The sequence below is a fragment of the Belonocnema kinseyi genome, chromosome 4 (assembly GCF_010883055.1).
Source record: "Belonocnema kinseyi isolate 2016_QV_RU_SX_M_011 chromosome 4, B_treatae_v1, whole genome shotgun sequence".
In the NCBI taxonomy this organism is placed as follows: Eukaryota; Metazoa; Arthropoda; class Insecta; order Hymenoptera; family Cynipidae; genus Belonocnema; species Belonocnema kinseyi.
This window is the reverse complement of record NC_046660.1, coordinates 85312294-85329143: the sequence shown is the minus strand read 5'-3', so window position 1 is coordinate 85329143 and position 16850 is coordinate 85312294. Positions and strand designations below refer to the sequence as shown.

At 27.7% G+C, this 16850-nt stretch overlaps 2 protein-coding genes across 9 annotated transcripts in view; one reads left to right on the top strand and one right to left on the bottom strand.

Moving 5' to 3' along the window:
• LOC117170600 (golgin subfamily A member 6-like protein 22) overlaps positions 1 to 16850 on the bottom strand; it is a 125559-nt gene that overhangs the window by 83016 nt on the left and 25693 nt on the right. For 2 of the 3 annotated variants that reach the window (XM_033357473.1, XM_033357474.1), the window contains exon 4: positions 10766 to 11195. The exons of the other annotated variant lie outside the window; for it this stretch is intronic. In XM_033357473.1, coding sequence (XP_033213364.1) covers positions 11082 to 11195 — 114 coding nt within the window. In that variant the 3' untranslated portion in view covers positions 10766 to 11081. Of the gene's footprint in view, positions 1 to 10765; positions 11196 to 16850 lie in introns of those variants that run through there. 3 annotated transcript variants of the gene reach the window in all.
• LOC117170601 (CREB-regulated transcription coactivator 1-like) overlaps positions 1 to 16850 on the top strand; it is a 164035-nt gene that overhangs the window by 142596 nt on the left and 4589 nt on the right. For all 6 annotated transcript variants that reach the window (XM_033357480.1, XM_033357479.1, XM_033357476.1 and 3 more), the window contains 4 exons: positions 4687 to 4803; positions 4887 to 5030; positions 11925 to 12005; positions 14230 to 14398. In XM_033357480.1, coding sequence (XP_033213371.1) covers positions 4687 to 4803; positions 4887 to 5030; positions 11925 to 12005; positions 14230 to 14398 — 511 coding nt within the window. The remainder of the gene's footprint in view (positions 1 to 4686; positions 4804 to 4886; positions 5031 to 11924; positions 12006 to 14229; positions 14399 to 16850) is intronic.

Below are 16850 nucleotides of genomic sequence, written 5' to 3'. Positions count from 1 at the left end.
GCTCCAAGGAGATTATGTTGAAAAATAAAAAAAAATTTACCCAAAAAAAATTGTTTTTATACTTCATTCTAAGGACTTATTGAACTACCCTCGTATATTGCTCGTGACAAAATTTAATAGCAAAAAATATAATAAAATATTTTTACTAGGCTGGTCGTAGGTCAGAATAAACCTAAAAATCAGTGAAAAAGTCGAAGATTTTGAAAAAAATCGTGTAAAGTTCAGGGAATTTCTATGAGAGGGAATAACTGTGTGTTGAAAAATAAGTCTCCAAATTCATCTATTTTAGTATAGTTTTCATCTTTTTACATTCTCATGAGAGAAGGTATTAGATTTGTGTAAAATTTGACCCCCCCAGTTTTTGTCAAATGTCCACGTTTTGAGACCCTCTGAAACCGAAAAACTTGTTTTTTCTGTCTGTATGTCTGCATGTCTGTCTGTCTGTGAACACGATACTTTCGAAAAAATTAATCTATTAGATTGCCTTTTGGCACACTCGTTTAGTGTTCTAAACTAAAAGTCAAGTTCGTTAGCCAGCAATTTTGGATGAAAATTCAAAAAGTGGGCACATCTTGAATATTTTTGAGACCACTTTTTTAAAAATTCCAAAATTCTCTGGATGGTTATTTATAGTATTCAAAAAGTCGAACAATTTATCCTAATGACTTTTTTTGAAAAATAAAAAATTACCAGAGTTAGAGCATTTTCAAAATTAAAAAAAAAAAACAAATTAAGAACATTTTAAGCTAAACAACGCATGATACAAAAAAACTCAAGAGAAAAAGAACGTTACGTTTCAAAAGCCCTACAAGATTACGATAACAATTTTTTTAATTTGGTCGAAAAGTTAAAAATTCCAAATTTGATCGTACAAAAAATTTTTGAAACCACATTTTTTCAAGATTTAAAAATTGTATTCACGGTTGTCTATATACTCAGAAACTCAAACAATTTATCCCCATGACTTTTTTGTTATAAATAGAAAATTATCAGAGTTAGAGCATTTTCAAAATCCAAAAAAAAAAACTGAAATGAACATTTTAAGCCAAACAACGCATGATATGAAAAAAGCGAAGAGAAGAGAAACTTTTCTTTTTGAAAGCCCTAAAAGATTATAATGACAACATTTTCAATTTGGTCAAAAAGTTGAAAATTCCAAATTTGATCGTACAAAAAAATCTTGAAACCACATTTTTTCAAGATTTAAAAATTCTATGTACGGTTGTTCATAGTACTCAGAAACTCAAACAATTTATCCCCATGACTTTTTTCTATAAAAAGAAAATTATCAGAGTTAGAGCATTTTCAAAATCCAATAAAACAAACTGAAATGAACATTTTAAGCCAAACAACGCATGATATGAAAAAAAAGCCAAGAGAAGAAAAACTTTGCTTCTTGAAATCCCTACAGGACTACGATAACAACTTTTTTAATTTGGTCGAAAAGTTGAACATTCCAAATTTGATCGTACCAAAAATAATAAAAAATTCAAAAATTCCATTTTTTGGGTCAAACTACGCAAGATACGAAAAAAAGCTCAAATTGCGCGCCCTGGGAAGAACTACAAATTTATAATGAATCACTTTTCGATATAAGCTACGAAAAAAAATGAGACAAAAATTGTTCATCCAAAAAAGAGCTATAATTTTTGATAGGACACGTAGTTTTTGTTTTAGTCGTAAAAAATATCATTTAAAATAAAAATATTAAATTTGTTTGAAAAAACGACACAAGGTACGAACTTAAATTACCATACAAAAGTTGTTCGCCTAAAAAGATCTATAAATTTATTATTAATCATTTTTTGATTGGACGAGTAGATCTTCTTTTAATCGTAAAACAGAAGATAAAAAATGCAAAAATGAACTTTTTGGTAAAAAGCGCAGAAAAGACGAAAGAGGACGTAGGCTCCTATATAGGGCCCTGTATAGGTTCCTGTATTAGACCCTATGCAGATGCGCAGTAGTTTTTATTCAATCGTAAAAAACAACATTGAAAATAAAAAATTATAAAAACAAGGAAATAAGAATTAGTATGATTCAATTTTTATGCTTATTATGAATTGTAATGATATACATTGATTGAAGTGATACATATTTCAGAGCAGTTTAGAATACAATTTGAAGCAAAATAAGAAACAATTACAAAATAATCATGATAAATATAATTTGCTTTTTATTTTGCAATTTTTTAATAAGTTATCCCAGACAGAGTTACATAAAAATGTATTATAATTGAAACAAAAGTGTTATGTATAATGTAGAAAAGTTTACATGTTGGATAAAATCGAGTGCCAAGCACGAGATACGTAATGAGAATGTGTTCGTTAAAGCCAAAAGAGCTTTAACAAAAGAGAGTTCAAAATTACAAAATTACAGTTGTCGGTCCGTTCACCTTTGATTTTAAAAGGTCTGTGCCAGAATGTGGAAGAAATGCAAAGACCAAGTGCGGAGTGCGATTGCCATCAGTCGCATGCCGTAGGTGCGCTCAAACTCTCTTTTAACGAAAGAGAATTCACAATTACAAAATTACAGTGGTGAATGTTTTGAGTCTCAAATTTAAAATGATTGCGCAAGAATGTGCGAAAATATAAAGACCGAGCGCGAAGCACGAGATAAATACAACATCGAGCGTGAAGCGCGAAAAACAACAGTCGCGCTTAAACTTGCGAGCTTGTAGGCTTTGAGGTACATATTCTCATCGTGACACTCGCGCTGCGCGCTCGATTTCCGACAGACATTTGTAAACAGGTTTTGTTGCATTTTTTTCTGGTAACTTTCGTCGTTTTTCCACACATTTTTTTTATTTTACTTTTTTCAACGTTATTTTTCACGAATAAAACAAAAGGTGCGCGTCCTATCAATAAGTGATTCTTAACGAAATTGTAGATCTTTTTTGGGATAACCATTTTTGTTAATTCATCTTTTTTTTTATCCTACGTAGTTTCTCCACAAAATGGAATTTTTTATTTTCCATTATTTTTTGTGCAATCAAAATGTGAATTTTCGATTTTTGAAGAAAATCCGAAAATTGGTTATGATAATCTTGTAGAGATTTCAAAAAGAAATGTTTTTCTTCTCTTGACTTTTTTTCATATCGTGCGTTTTTCGGCTTTAAATTTTGATTTTCGGTTGATTAAACAAATTTTTAAAACGCTATAACTCTGAGAATTTTCTTTTTGTCGAAAAAAGTCATAATGATAAATTGTTTATTCTTTTCAATACTATAAATATCCGCACATAGAATTTTCAAATTCAGAAGAAAGTGGTCTCAAAAATTTTCAAAATGCGCTTACTTTTTGAATTTTTATCAAAAATGGCTGGTTAACGAACTCGTCCTTTCTTTTAAGACCTAGAAAAAGTGTGCCAAATATTGATTTGATTCGTTCATTTTTTCGAGAGTTATCGTGTTTACGGGCGGACGGACGGACGGACAAACAGACAGACGCCATCGTGAAAACTTGATTTTCGGTCTCGAAACGTGGAGATCCGTTGAAAAACTGTGATATCAAATTTCCGACAATTCTAATACTTTCTCAATCACAAATGATGAGAATGTAAAAAGTTTAAATTTTAAATAAAAGCAGTCAGGCTTTTAAACTGAATCTCTTAAATTCGAAAATATATTTCTTTTTAAAAACAAGAGCTTCTTGAATGAAATTTGTTTCCATACTAATATTGAACTATTAGAATTTCATTTCTCTTTAATGGCTATTTATCTAATCCATAAAAATTGCCGAATATAAAATTGTGCTCATAAAGGTCTGATGTATTTAAAAAATATTGATATGGCCTTAAACTGTCATTAATCAAAATCAAAAACACAGATTGAAAAAAAGGAGACAACCATTTGAGCCGCACTGCTTCCAATTTGAGAAATGGTACAGAACTTTAGCACTGATTTATAAAGTTCATTTAAAATTCATATAACTAATATGTTTCTACTCTCATTTTTTTGGTCAATAATTCTACTATTTGGTTGAAAATTTATAACTTTCTTGAAAATTCAACTATTTTCTTAAAAAGTAATCTTTTTTGGTTCAAAGTTAATTCCATTTATTTAAAAAGTGTACTGTTATATTTTAAGTTCAGACCTATTATATTTTTAGTCCATAATTCATCTCATTTCGTTACAATTTGACTATTCAATTGAATAACTAATTATTTGGTTAAAAATTCAAATATTAAAATAAAAGTCATCTATTCTGATAGAAAATTTATCTTTTTGTAGAAAAGTCGTCTTTTTTGGTTAAAAATTCATCTTCAGAGTTCGAAAATTCAATTATAAGGTTACAAATTCAACTTTTTTGTTAAAAATTCGTCTTTTTTACTTCAAAGTTTACCTATTTGGTTATACATGTAACTGTTTGGTTGAAAATATCTAGTTTTTTTTTAATTCAACTTTTGGGTTGAAAATTTCATCTTTCTTGTATAAAAATTAACTTTTTTGTTGAAAATTCTTCTTTTTGAGCAATTAGTATTGAATAGTTGTTTATATAAACGCTTAATGTCTACCGGAAAAAATGTAATTTTTGACCAGGAAACCCGGGAAATATCATGGACTTTTTTAAGTTTAAATGGCCATCCTGTGTAAGTATGTTTTTATACGAACCGAAATTCTTTTTTATATATATAAATATTAGAAAAATGTGTTTAGGATCACAGCAACGTATTTTATTTTTTCAGAAATCGTCGTCTCCACAACCTCAACAGGCCTCTCCGCTCAATTCTTTGGGATCTTACCGGACACCCCAGACAGTAAACAGGCCGTCACCTCAATCATCGCCTAGTCTTACCCTTCAAGTGAGTTAATTCATAAAACTAACATGATGCAATTAGAAAACCTCGATAAAATTCCGTAATTTCTAATATAATTTCATTTTTAGGGGAGCCCTTTGAGTTACAGCAATAATCCGTCGAACCCATCGAGTCCAATGAGTCATCTTGCCCAAGGAAACTTAGCTAATGATAGCTTAGATAACACCTACTACATAAATCAAGTTCACACTGAATTCGAGCAGTTCAGCATGGTCAGTACTCAAAAATCGATTCTCTAAACAACAACTATTTCCTCGTCCTTCTATATTTCTTATGATTGTTTATATTGTTGAAAACAGAAAGAAAATTTAGATCAGCATCTGAAAAATATCGCTGAATTATAATACACATGTTCAAAGTTGATTGATTTTTAATGAGAAATTCTTGAATTCTTACTGGTTTCATTATGCATGATAATTTTGTAATTATTTATTTAAGCCTTTTCACGTTTTAAAAGCAGTTGGTGTCTCAAGTTTTCGGGGCCATTCAAAAATTACGTCACGCTATTTTGAACACTTTTTTCACCTCCTTTTTCACTCCTCCCTTTTAAATCAACATTTTTTCTTCGATTTCATTTGATAATTGGCTACAGCAAAACGCAAAACATAATATTTTAACAGACTTCACATTCTAAAGTGCTATCCCTCGTAACAGGAGAAGTAGAGTGATTGTTCATGAAAATAGGAGAATAATAGGGGAATTCATTGTTTAAAATAAAATTAATGGATACAGGTACCATATTAAATTAAATATAAAACGCTTGAGTTCTTAAGTCGAAGTGTATTGTATTTTCAACAAAGTAGTTGAATTTTCAAACGAATAATGTTAATTTTCAACCAAACAGTTGCACTTAAAACCAAACAGTTGAACTATAATTATTAAACAAAAAAGATTAAACTTCGAACAAAAACATTTTCATTTTCAACCAAATAGTTAAATTTTTAAGCGAAAAATACGATTTTTAAGAAGACAGTCGAATTTCCAGTACAAAAGGACGATTTTTCAATCCACAAAGACAAATTTTCAAAAAACAGCTAAATTAATAAAAAGAATTAAATATTTTTAAAAATAGTTAAATTATTTTTAAAATAATTAATTTTTTAAAAAGTTGAATTTTCATCTAAAATTATAAATCTTCAACAAACAAAAAAAAAACATTTTTAACAAAGAGATTCAGCTTTTAAAAAAGTATTTGTATTTTCAATAAAAAAATTAATTCTCAACGAAAAATATAATATTTAATATTTCACCAAATAAAGATTTTAATTTTCAATAAAAAACAGTAGAATTAAAAAAAAGATGAATTCTCAATAAAAGAGTTGAATTTTCAACTAGGAAAGATTTTTCAGTCAATGGAGAACAAAAATTGCAACCAAATTGTTGAATTTGCAAACCAAAAAAAAAAGCGAATTCACTAGTTAGTAGTTAAATTTTTAACAAAAAACTATCAATTTTAAACCAATAATGGAATAGTAAAATTTGCAGTTAATAAAATTTATTTAAAAAACGAAAATTTTTCAACGAAATAGTTCTATTTTTAAGCAAACAGATGTATCTTCAACTAATAAAATTAATTTTTAACAATATAGTTCAACTCTTAACATAAATGTTCAGACAATAATGGAATAAATGCATTTTCGGTAAAAAAAAAATGAATTTTCAGCGAAACAAGAACAAATTTTCAACAAAATAATTCATTCTTCAAGCAGAAAATGAATTTTTGACAAAGTATTTCAACTTTCTGTTAAGTATGGTTGAATTTTTAACCAAAATAAATTCTCAACGTAAAGATGTAATGGTTTTAAACAATTTTTTCAACTATCAACATAAATTTTCAATCAATAATTAAATCGGTACCATTTTCGGTAAAAAAGTTAATTGTTAAAAATGAAAGAAGGAATTTTTAACAAAATATTTCAATCTTCAAACAATCAAAAGAATTTTTTTAAAAGTAGTTCAACTTTCTACAAAATTTTCAACCAAAAAATATAAATTTTTCATTAAAAAATGTAATGCTCGAATTTTCTACTAAAAATGATACATTTAGGTTCAGTTAAGAAAATGATTTTTCAACTAAAGAAAAATTAACAAAATTGTTCAATCTTCAATCAAATAGTAAAATTTGAGAATTCTACTATCGAAATTGCTTTTAAAGCAGGGGAAAAAAGAGAAATTCTTTAAAAAAGAGAAAAAGAAAGGATTATGGGAAAGATTGTGAAATCTGTACTGCGATATTTTACTTGTAAAATAAAATCACTCATTTTTATTTATCCAAGCGTTTCAAAAACTTGTTATAGGTACCCATTTACATTTTCCATGTTAATTAACCCCTTCTCCCATCTCTATTTCACAAATCGTTACAAAATATGCCCCCCCCCCCCCCCCCCCCCCCCCCCCCCCCCCCCCTCCAACCTCAGCAGTGTAATGTAGTTTTTGAACGGCCCCTTCGAGTCTTTTCTCTACGAAATCCATTTAAAAAACTGAATTTTAATTTTGAAAACATGCTATTCAATTTAATGTTTGGAACATAATTTTTAACCGGTATTTCTCTTATTTTAATGCCTATGAAGGGAGTGGTAAGTACTTCCCATATCTAGACCATAGAATTTTAGATTATATTTAATCAAATTGCTCAGAATAAAATACTAAATAGAAGAATTAAAAGTGTAAAGGCAGTCAATCTAAAATTTATTTTCAGAGTGGAAAATAATTAAATCTCAATATTCACCAATGACACAGTTTTCCAATTAAAAAGAATTTCAGAAATATATTTTCGAAAAAAGCATTGATTAGTTAGTTGAGCGTTTATAGCAAGAAATTAAAGAACACCGGAATGATGGATCCTATTTTTATTTCATCACTTTTAAAACGCTCGTTAAGAATTAAATGCCCCGTAAATTTCTAGCGCATTTTGTATTTTCTCTTAATGCTTATAAGTAGAGTCCAGAATTCTCTCGTAAGTAGTATTCAAGTTGAAACGACGTCGTTGAATTTTCACTCCTTTTTTGTGTGGTAAACGTAAAAATGCAATAAGGGGAGGAAAGCAGCCTTTAAAATTCGGGCTCTACTTAGCAGCGAAAAAAAAATCTAAAAGCGCCCTCTTCTCGCGAAAAATAATGAGAGCCACTCTGCAATTAGCGCCTGGAAAATATTTTTCTACCAAAAAAGAGCCAGGAAGTCTTCTCAATTTTTGGAATGAAGCCTTTGATTTCTTATATGAAAACAATTAAAGGGTGTGATTAGAAATGAAATAGAATAACTGGACCAAAAATTCTTAATTTCGCAAATACAATTTTTTTCATTTGATTTTTTTCTAGTTAATACTTTTCGAAACGTGCATTTAGTTTCGAATTATAATTTAAAATTAGGATATTATTTTATGGGCCTGTTATTAATAGATGCTTTGAGATAAAGAGAGAATTGAATTAAAACGGGCTAACAGTTTTTCTGTATACTTTTTTCTCATTTTTTTCTCTTTTATTATGAAACTTTCCCCTTCACCCTTTAAAAATAATGCAATTAGTGCAACGCAATTAGTAAAATTGTTCAATTTTGAAGTAGTAACCTTCAAAATTGCGTTAATTCATAAAATAAATTAATACAATAATATAAAGTTGGTCAATTCTAAAATTCCAAAACTTGAGCATTTTCAAATTAGCAGCATTTATAATAAATAAACTTTCAAAATTGGATCCATAAAAATAAAAGAATTTTTATTTGCTGCCGATACAAATTAGAAAATATCAGCATGGTGCCGTTTAAACTAAAAGTTTGTTTATTTGAAGTCAAATTGAACAATTTCAAAGTGCAAACATTTAAAATTAAATAATTTGGAATTGTAAGTGCTTAAAATCAAACAATATGAAATATTGAAGGATTTTGCTTACAAAGTTGAACATTTATAATCTTAATGCAATAAAAATTCGACAGATTCAAAATGAAACGTTTGGATTCGAAATGGTTCAATTTTTAACGATTTAAATTTGAAAGCAGTCGGTTTGTTTTATTTATTTGAATGAAGCTTTGTAATAAAAAAATTTTTTGTTTTAACTGTTTTCAATTGAAAATTATTTAGCTTCGAGAGCGTTTAAATAAACATTGTTCCTTTTCATGCATTTAAAAATAAAAAGGCTAAATTAATTTTATATTGCACAATGTTTATCCATTTCAACTTAAAGTCAAAGAATTTTTAATGATTCCATTTACAATGCTATCAGTTCCAAATGCTTTAATTCCAAACACTTAAAAAAGTTAACTACCCAATTTCTAATAAGTCTATTTTGTTTTGTCTTTGTGATCGTTTTAATTTTGAAATAATTATTTTACCATTTCTATCCTTTTAATGTTTAATTGTTTAACATTTCTAACATAATAATTTGAAATATTTCATAAATGATTGAAAAATTTCGATTTAAGACTTTTGAAACTGATATATTATGTTTATTATTTCATTTTCTATTCTTAATTATAATAAAATGTGAATATAAAAAGTAAAAAATATCTGTACTTGCTGTAATTGCTTATTGCAAAAAGTAAATGAGACTGTAAGTAGAACTGAATATTAAACGGATTTCAAATATTCCAAAATAAACATTTCAACCTCAGAACTTTTCAAATTGAACAATTTTAATATTAAATTGTACTAAAAATTGTGTCATAATTGAGATTTGAATCTTACAAATATAAAGAGTTTCAAATCGGTAAATTTTCTTTCATATGCAGTAATTTTCCATGTTTTTCCGATTCAGAAATATTAAATTAAGTAATTTTTCTTGACGAGCGTTACTTAACAAGTCAACTAAATGATATTTTAAATAAGAAATTGTCATGAGCATATCATTGACAGGGTGTCTACCTGTTCAGGAGAACCGGAAAATGATTGAGAATAAATAAAAGAAATATAAACAAGCTTCACATAAAGAATTACATTAATTTTCGAAAAGAATTAATTATATTTCTAAGTTGTGACCTAGAATTTCAGTAAAGAATTATAATTTTGAGTTTAATACGGGGGATTTCCGTAAACGATTATAATTTTTACTTTGAGAAATAGAATTTTATTAAAGAATTATAATTTTGAGTTATTAAGGACAGGAAATTTCATAAAAGAATTGTAATTTTAAGAATTGGGGCAGAGAATTCCCGTTAAGAAGTTTAATTTTGAATTTGGAACAGGGAATTTCACAAAAAATTATTATTTTTACTTTGGGACAATAGATATATAACATATAACTGGGAATTTCCTTGAAGAGTTTTAGTTTTAATTTTAGGTTCATTTTAGAACAGGAAATATCTTTAAGAAATTTAATTTCTCTTTTTGGACATGGAGTTTTCGTAAAGAATTATAATTTGATTTGGAACAGAAATTTTTGAAAAGAATTTTAATTCTGATTTACAAAACGGGAATTAAAAAATATCCTGTTTCAAGTCAGAATTCGTCATAATTTAAAATTTCCCTATTCCAAATTTTGAAAAAAGGTCGTTAATATAGTTCTGAATTAAAACAGAAAACTTTGTAAATAAATATGATTCTGACTTTGGCTAGGGAATTTTAGTTAAAGAGTTATAATTTTAAGATTAGGACAGAGAATTTCAGTAAATAATTATTATTCGACTCAGAAAAGATCAATTTTTACATGGAACAGGAATTTCGGAAATTAATTTTAATTCTTATTTGCAAAAAGGCAATTTACAAAAGAATCTCTGTTTCAAAATTATGGGTCTTCACAAAATTCTCTGTTCCAAATCAGAATTAACATTCTTTTCCTAAATTACATAAATTACAATTGACTGGGAGAAACCCAGGAAATTATAGGGAATTTTAAATCATCCATCGTGTAGATACCTTGAATTTGGCAAATTAACATTATTTTTAGATATTTTTAGAAAATTAGTTAACCGATTAAAGAATATAATTTTGTCCTTTATTTTAACTTTAAAAAATCACCTTATGTTTTCCCTTTTAAGAGGATTTTTCGCTGTAAAGCCTGTTATAAGAATTAAAGAAAGGAAATAATTATTTTATAAGAAAGGTGATCGAATCTCGGCTCTACAGAGCATAAATTTACCACTGTCATGAAATCTGCTTAAATTAAATATATGGTGTTTAAAGATATTGCTCTTTATTTGTTGCCTGCCTACGTTAGGATTGGGTGCAAATGATGCAACAGCTCGCGGAGTCCGGTTATGCCTTGGCCACGCAGCTAGAGGTGATGAGATCTTCCCCTTCGTAAAACGACTTTGGCAATTTCTCGCCACTTTCATTACAGCCAATCGGGTTTCTTTCCTCTGCTTTTTAGTTCCCTCGAACGAACGTCGATCTCATTTTTAATATTCTCCAAAAATATCCGACCCTTTTTATTCGAAATAAAACAATTCTGAAAAAGAAATGCTCCATGAATTTAAAGATTTCCTAATTTTACAGCTTATAATTAAAAAGTTAAACATTTATCTTCGAAGTTAAAAGAAAACTGCAAAAATTCAATGTCAGAACTTTCGATTTTTGTATAAGCTTAACAATTACTAGCTTCTCTGAAACTCGTTCTTTATTCAAATAAAATGGAATCTGTATTTCAAGGTCGATAAATTTCCTGAAGAAATCCTTATTAAAAATTATTAAAAAGTAGTGAGGTCGCCGTTTGTTTGCAAATTGTTGATTCTGCTCCTTAGGTGCTTTTTTATGCGTGTTTTTCATTGGTGGGTTTTTCGCAAGACGTTCTCCATTTCTCTCATCTGTTAGGTATTCTGCAATACGATGGTACCTTGAGTCCTCAACGTCTGCTTTTAACGTCAATCATCGCAGTTTGTTCCAACTTTATTACGGGTCCCAGCAAGTGACCAGCAAATAAAAAAATACTTGAAACGAGTTTTAAAGAAATGACAGAAATTAAAAGATATAAAAAGGAAAAGCTGAAAGCGACGAGCCAATTCGAGAAACGCCCATTCGTAATGCAGAAAATCACCGTCGATGAGAAATCCTGACTTATGCGCAATAAATAGAGGCGACCTATGACCACGATTGTATCTTTATTTTGCGGAACTTCCTCACTATCTTACTACACTTAGGATCCTGAGAATAATAATCAAACTTTTTTCCGATCCCACAGCTGGATTCCTCGCCGTCAGGGACGTCGACGACAATGGGAACCTACATTGGATCTCCGAATCACACTTCCAACTACTCTCAGGTTTGTTATTTATTTAATTTTTATATAAATATAACAATTGCAGGCCTCGAACAAATAACCCTTTTTACACTATCTGACACTTTTTTGAGGAATGACACTATTTTGTTACTATTTCAAAAAAATGTACTCCAATACACTATTTAGCCGCAATAAAATTTGTATTTTAATTTAGAAAAATTTGAATTGAACTAAAAAGGATGAACTTCCAACATAATAGTTGATTTTTCAACCAAAACAGATTTATTAAAGAAAAAGAATTTCTTCAAAAATGTTGAATTTTTAAGCCAAAAAGATAAGCTTTCAACCAAATAGTTGAATTTTGTACTAAGAAGATTAATTTGCTACCAAAAAAGACGATTTTTCTTCAAAACACTTTAATTTTGTTACAAATAGTTGAATTGTATGTCGAATTTTCTTAAATTGATCTTAATCTGAAATTAAAAAACAGTTGGATTTAACCAGCAAAGACGAATTTCTAACAAAATACTGTAATCCTCAACTAAAACCGATTGAATTTCAATCAAATTAAAATTTTTAACCAAAAAATTTTATTTTCTACAAAAAAAATATATAAATTTTCAAAAAAATACATATATTTTCAACCAAATAGTTAAATCTTCTACCAAATTATTGAATTTTATATAAAAAAAAAACGGTGGAATTCTCAATCCAAAAATGTGTATTTTCAACAGAAAAAAATCATTTTCAGCTGCAACAGATTAACTTTTAGCCGAACAGTTGCATTTTTAACGAAATAGATGAATTTTCCATTTATAAAAAATGTTAATATAAAAAGAAATGTCATCAAATTGATGAAGTTTCAAGCCAAAAAAACGAATTTTTATAAAATAGTTTTTTTTGGAACAAATTAATTATATTTTTAACCCGATTATACAATTTTTAAAATAAATTCTTAAACAAAAATTTAATAGTGGACTTGTAAACTGAAAACAATGAATTTCCAACAAAAAATAGTTGGTTATCAATCAGATATCAATCAGACTTAAATTTTTAACCAAAAAATTTATTTTCTACAAAAAAGATATATAAATTTTCAAAAAAATACATAGATTTTCAACCAAGTAGTTAAATTTTCTACCAAATCGTTGCATTTTATTTTTAAAAAATGTTTGAATTCTCAATCCGAAAATGTGTATTTTCAACAGAAAAAATCATTTTCAGCTGCAACAGATTAACTTTTGACCGGACAGTTGCATTTTTAACGAAATAGTTGAATTTTCCATTTATAAAAATTTGTTAGTATACAAAAAAAATGTCATCAAATTGATGAAGTTTCAAGCCAAAAAGATGAATTTTCAATAAAATAGTTGAATTTTTAACAAATAAATTATATTTTGAACCAGTGTTGGGTAAGTTACTGTTTTTTTGAATAACTAGTTAAAGTTACGTTGCTTAAAGAAAAAATGTAACTAGTAACAGTTACGTTACTTCTAACTGTAACTAGTTACATTTGTTAGATAAAGTAACTTCAAGTTACCTAAAAAGTTACTTTTTTCTCTTTCTTATTTTTTAATTTAAAAATAAAAATAACTAATACACGATAAATAAAATTATTTATTATTATATTATTACAATAAAAAAATGAATAATTCGTCAAAATATAATTTTAAAAAACAGGGATTGGTTTAGTAAACAAAAAACTGGCCAGATATTTCGTCAAGTGAACAGTAATGTATAACTTGGTTGAGTGGTTGAGTCATTGCCGTACAGATTTTTAATTGGCCCTAGATTACGGAAACGCGAACGTTCTAAAACCGCGCAACTTTCAAATCCGAGTGTTTAATCTCTTCCTTTTTTTTTAGAAAAATATGTAAATTGACCATACAAAAAATATATACAAAAAACACAAAGTAACTGTAAAGTAACTAAAATTAAATTACAAGTTACTGCAAAAATCGTAACTAAGTTACGTTACAAGTTACTTAAAAAAATTTAATAGTGGACTTTTGAACTGAAAACAATGAATTTCCAGCAAAAAATAGTTGGATGTTCTTATTTGGGTTCTATTAATTTAGTTCGTTTTTAAGTGTAAAAATGAGAAAAAGGGGAAAGACTTTGAAACGTGCGAGAAATAAATAGGAATTTTGATAGACTAATAAATAATTGCATGTTTTAGTATTTTTAATCTCTAAAGCAAGTCCGATGTCTGTAATTAGAAAAAATATAAAAAAATAAGAATATTTTTGTATTCCTGATTTTTTAGAGTGATCCTACTGATGTTTATCAAAACGTCACGGGCGACCTCGTCAGTGGAGATCCTGGATTTTTCAGCACGAGTTCGCTTCAGCAATTGGGGTACCGGCCGAGGACACCCACGACGACTCAGCAATTAACACCCCAAACGCCAAATACACCTACAATCACACTTACAGGTATTTGTTTCAAACTTATCCAGGGTGTCTAGTAAACCGGGAAATCCGTGAAAACTGGCGATTTTCCGGGAATTGTATGCCCCTTGAAATATACGGGAAAATATAAGCGAATAGTAAAAAGATCCGGCAAATCTTTGGTCAAAAATTTAAATGCAGATTTTTTATTTTCCACAATTATTATTATTAAATTTGTTTACATAGAAGTCAAACTAAAAAAAAAAACTTACTTCTCCTAGTTTTCCGATCGTATTCTGGTCCTGAGTTTTCCAGGGATAAATAATATTTCATGAAAACGTGACGAATAAAATTGCGAAGTAAATTAAAATTGAATGAGAATCACGACTATTGCCTAAAACGGTTTAATTAAAACTTTCAAATTTCCTAATAAATTATTGATAATATTAGACATGTTTTATCAAACTAATTGTGGCTGGGAATTTGTATTTTTTAAAGAATTTTAGTTTAAAATCTTAAAACTTCGAAGAAGAATTCAAATTTCTAAAAAAAGGTAAACAAAAATCATTGTTAAGATTCTTAATTTTGGATATTATTATTCAACAATTATTACATTTTAAAAAATAAACATTTTTCAACAAATTACATTTTTTGGTTTTATTATAGTTTATTTATACCTTGAAAAATACGGGAAAATGCCGGTAATTATTGAGAAGATTCGGGAAATCTGTGGTTTTAAATTTAAATTTTTATTTTATGTGTAAAATTATTATTATTATTATTAAATTATACTAATGCTAGCATAAAAGTCAAATTCAGTAAAATTTCTTGGACTGTTTTTTTCTGCTTTATTTTCTTCATTCAAACGTCTTATAGTTTAACCATATAAAATGGAATTGCTGAATATTATTCAAACAATTTTAAATTAAATGGCGTTAAACTATGAAATTGAAAAATTTTCAGCTATTATAAATTAAACAGTTCGAAGATTTCTGGTTAAAAAATATAAATCCAAGTTATCATTTTCAGTGCTCTAAATTGAAGAATGAATCAATAAGTTTTTAAATGTTGAAAATTATATAATTTTGAAGTCATTTTAAGTTGGGAACATTAAAAATATAACGTTTTTTAATTTATCGTTTAAAATTAAACGCTTTGCTAATTCGTTATTAGATTTTTTTAATTTTAAGTAAATTCGTTAATTTTGTCCTAAAATGGAAAATGTTTAAACTTAAGAATTTTAGAATTACGCATTGTATATTGTGTGATATGAAATTTACGATATTTCAAATGATAAAATAGATTTTTCTTCTAAAAATTTGTAAAATTGTTGTTCAAAAAGTAAATTTACTGTCATTTTTCTGTTTTTCCTAGTCCAGGGACTACCATGTTTTGAAATTAAAATTTATGTCTTCTGAAGTTTCGTGTTGAGGGTAAATAAAGATTTAAATGATTTTCCAAGTATTTCACAAAGAATTCGGATAGATTTAAAAGATTTCAATTATTTCACAAGGATTTCAGATAGATTTCAAAGATTGCACACAGATTTCCATAATTTCCCAAAGATTTCACAAATTTATCAAATATTACCAAATATTTCAAAAATCTTTTCCAAAGATTAAAAAATTCCATAAATATTTTGCAAAAATTTCGGATAGATTTAAAAGATTTCGCGAATACTTCAATTATTTTACAAAGATCTTCAATAGGTTTCAAAGAGTGCAGAGCAGGGTGGCCGCTTAATTTAGTTTAATTGTGATCTATTTCCATCAAGATATCATTTAGTGTAGAATCCATAATTCGAAAATCTTTCAGTTTAAAAATGTTCCATTTTAGATTTTTAATTTTTAAGCGTACGTTTCATTTTAAAGAATCTTAAAATGCAGTTTTGAAGACTTAAACAATTTAAAATTGGAAGCATTTAAAATCGACATTTTTTTATAAAAACCCATTTTAGTTTATCACCTGTAAATATAATTTAATTAATGATTCATTAAATTGAATAAAAATTTAAAGTTTGAAAAGTTAATAATAAAATTGATTGCACAAGACGATTCAGAATCAGTTTACAAATATAGAAGGTCCAGAGTTTAGCCTTAAAAATTAAACTGTTTCAATAGGAAAGTATTATGAGTTAAACAAACATAAACGTCCCATTGGAAATTTATAATCAATTTCTAACTTTAATATAACTTCAAAATTATATATTTATAAGTAAAGGTTTTTATTAAATTTAAAATATAATTTCACTCTAAAATATTCCATTTTTAAACCATGCAATTTTAAAATCAAAAATCTGTCAAGTTAAAGCGTGGGTGGCTTTACTCGCAGTCGGCAAGGTGCAGTGATCCCAGATCTGAAACGAGATGCGGTCCAATACTATGACAGGGCTATATCCGTGTGAATATAGTAGGAGACGCTGTAAATGACTGTGTTGCGCGCGCAACCCATTTCTCCTCTTCTGAATTCGAAAACTCGAAGATGCACGATTGCCGGT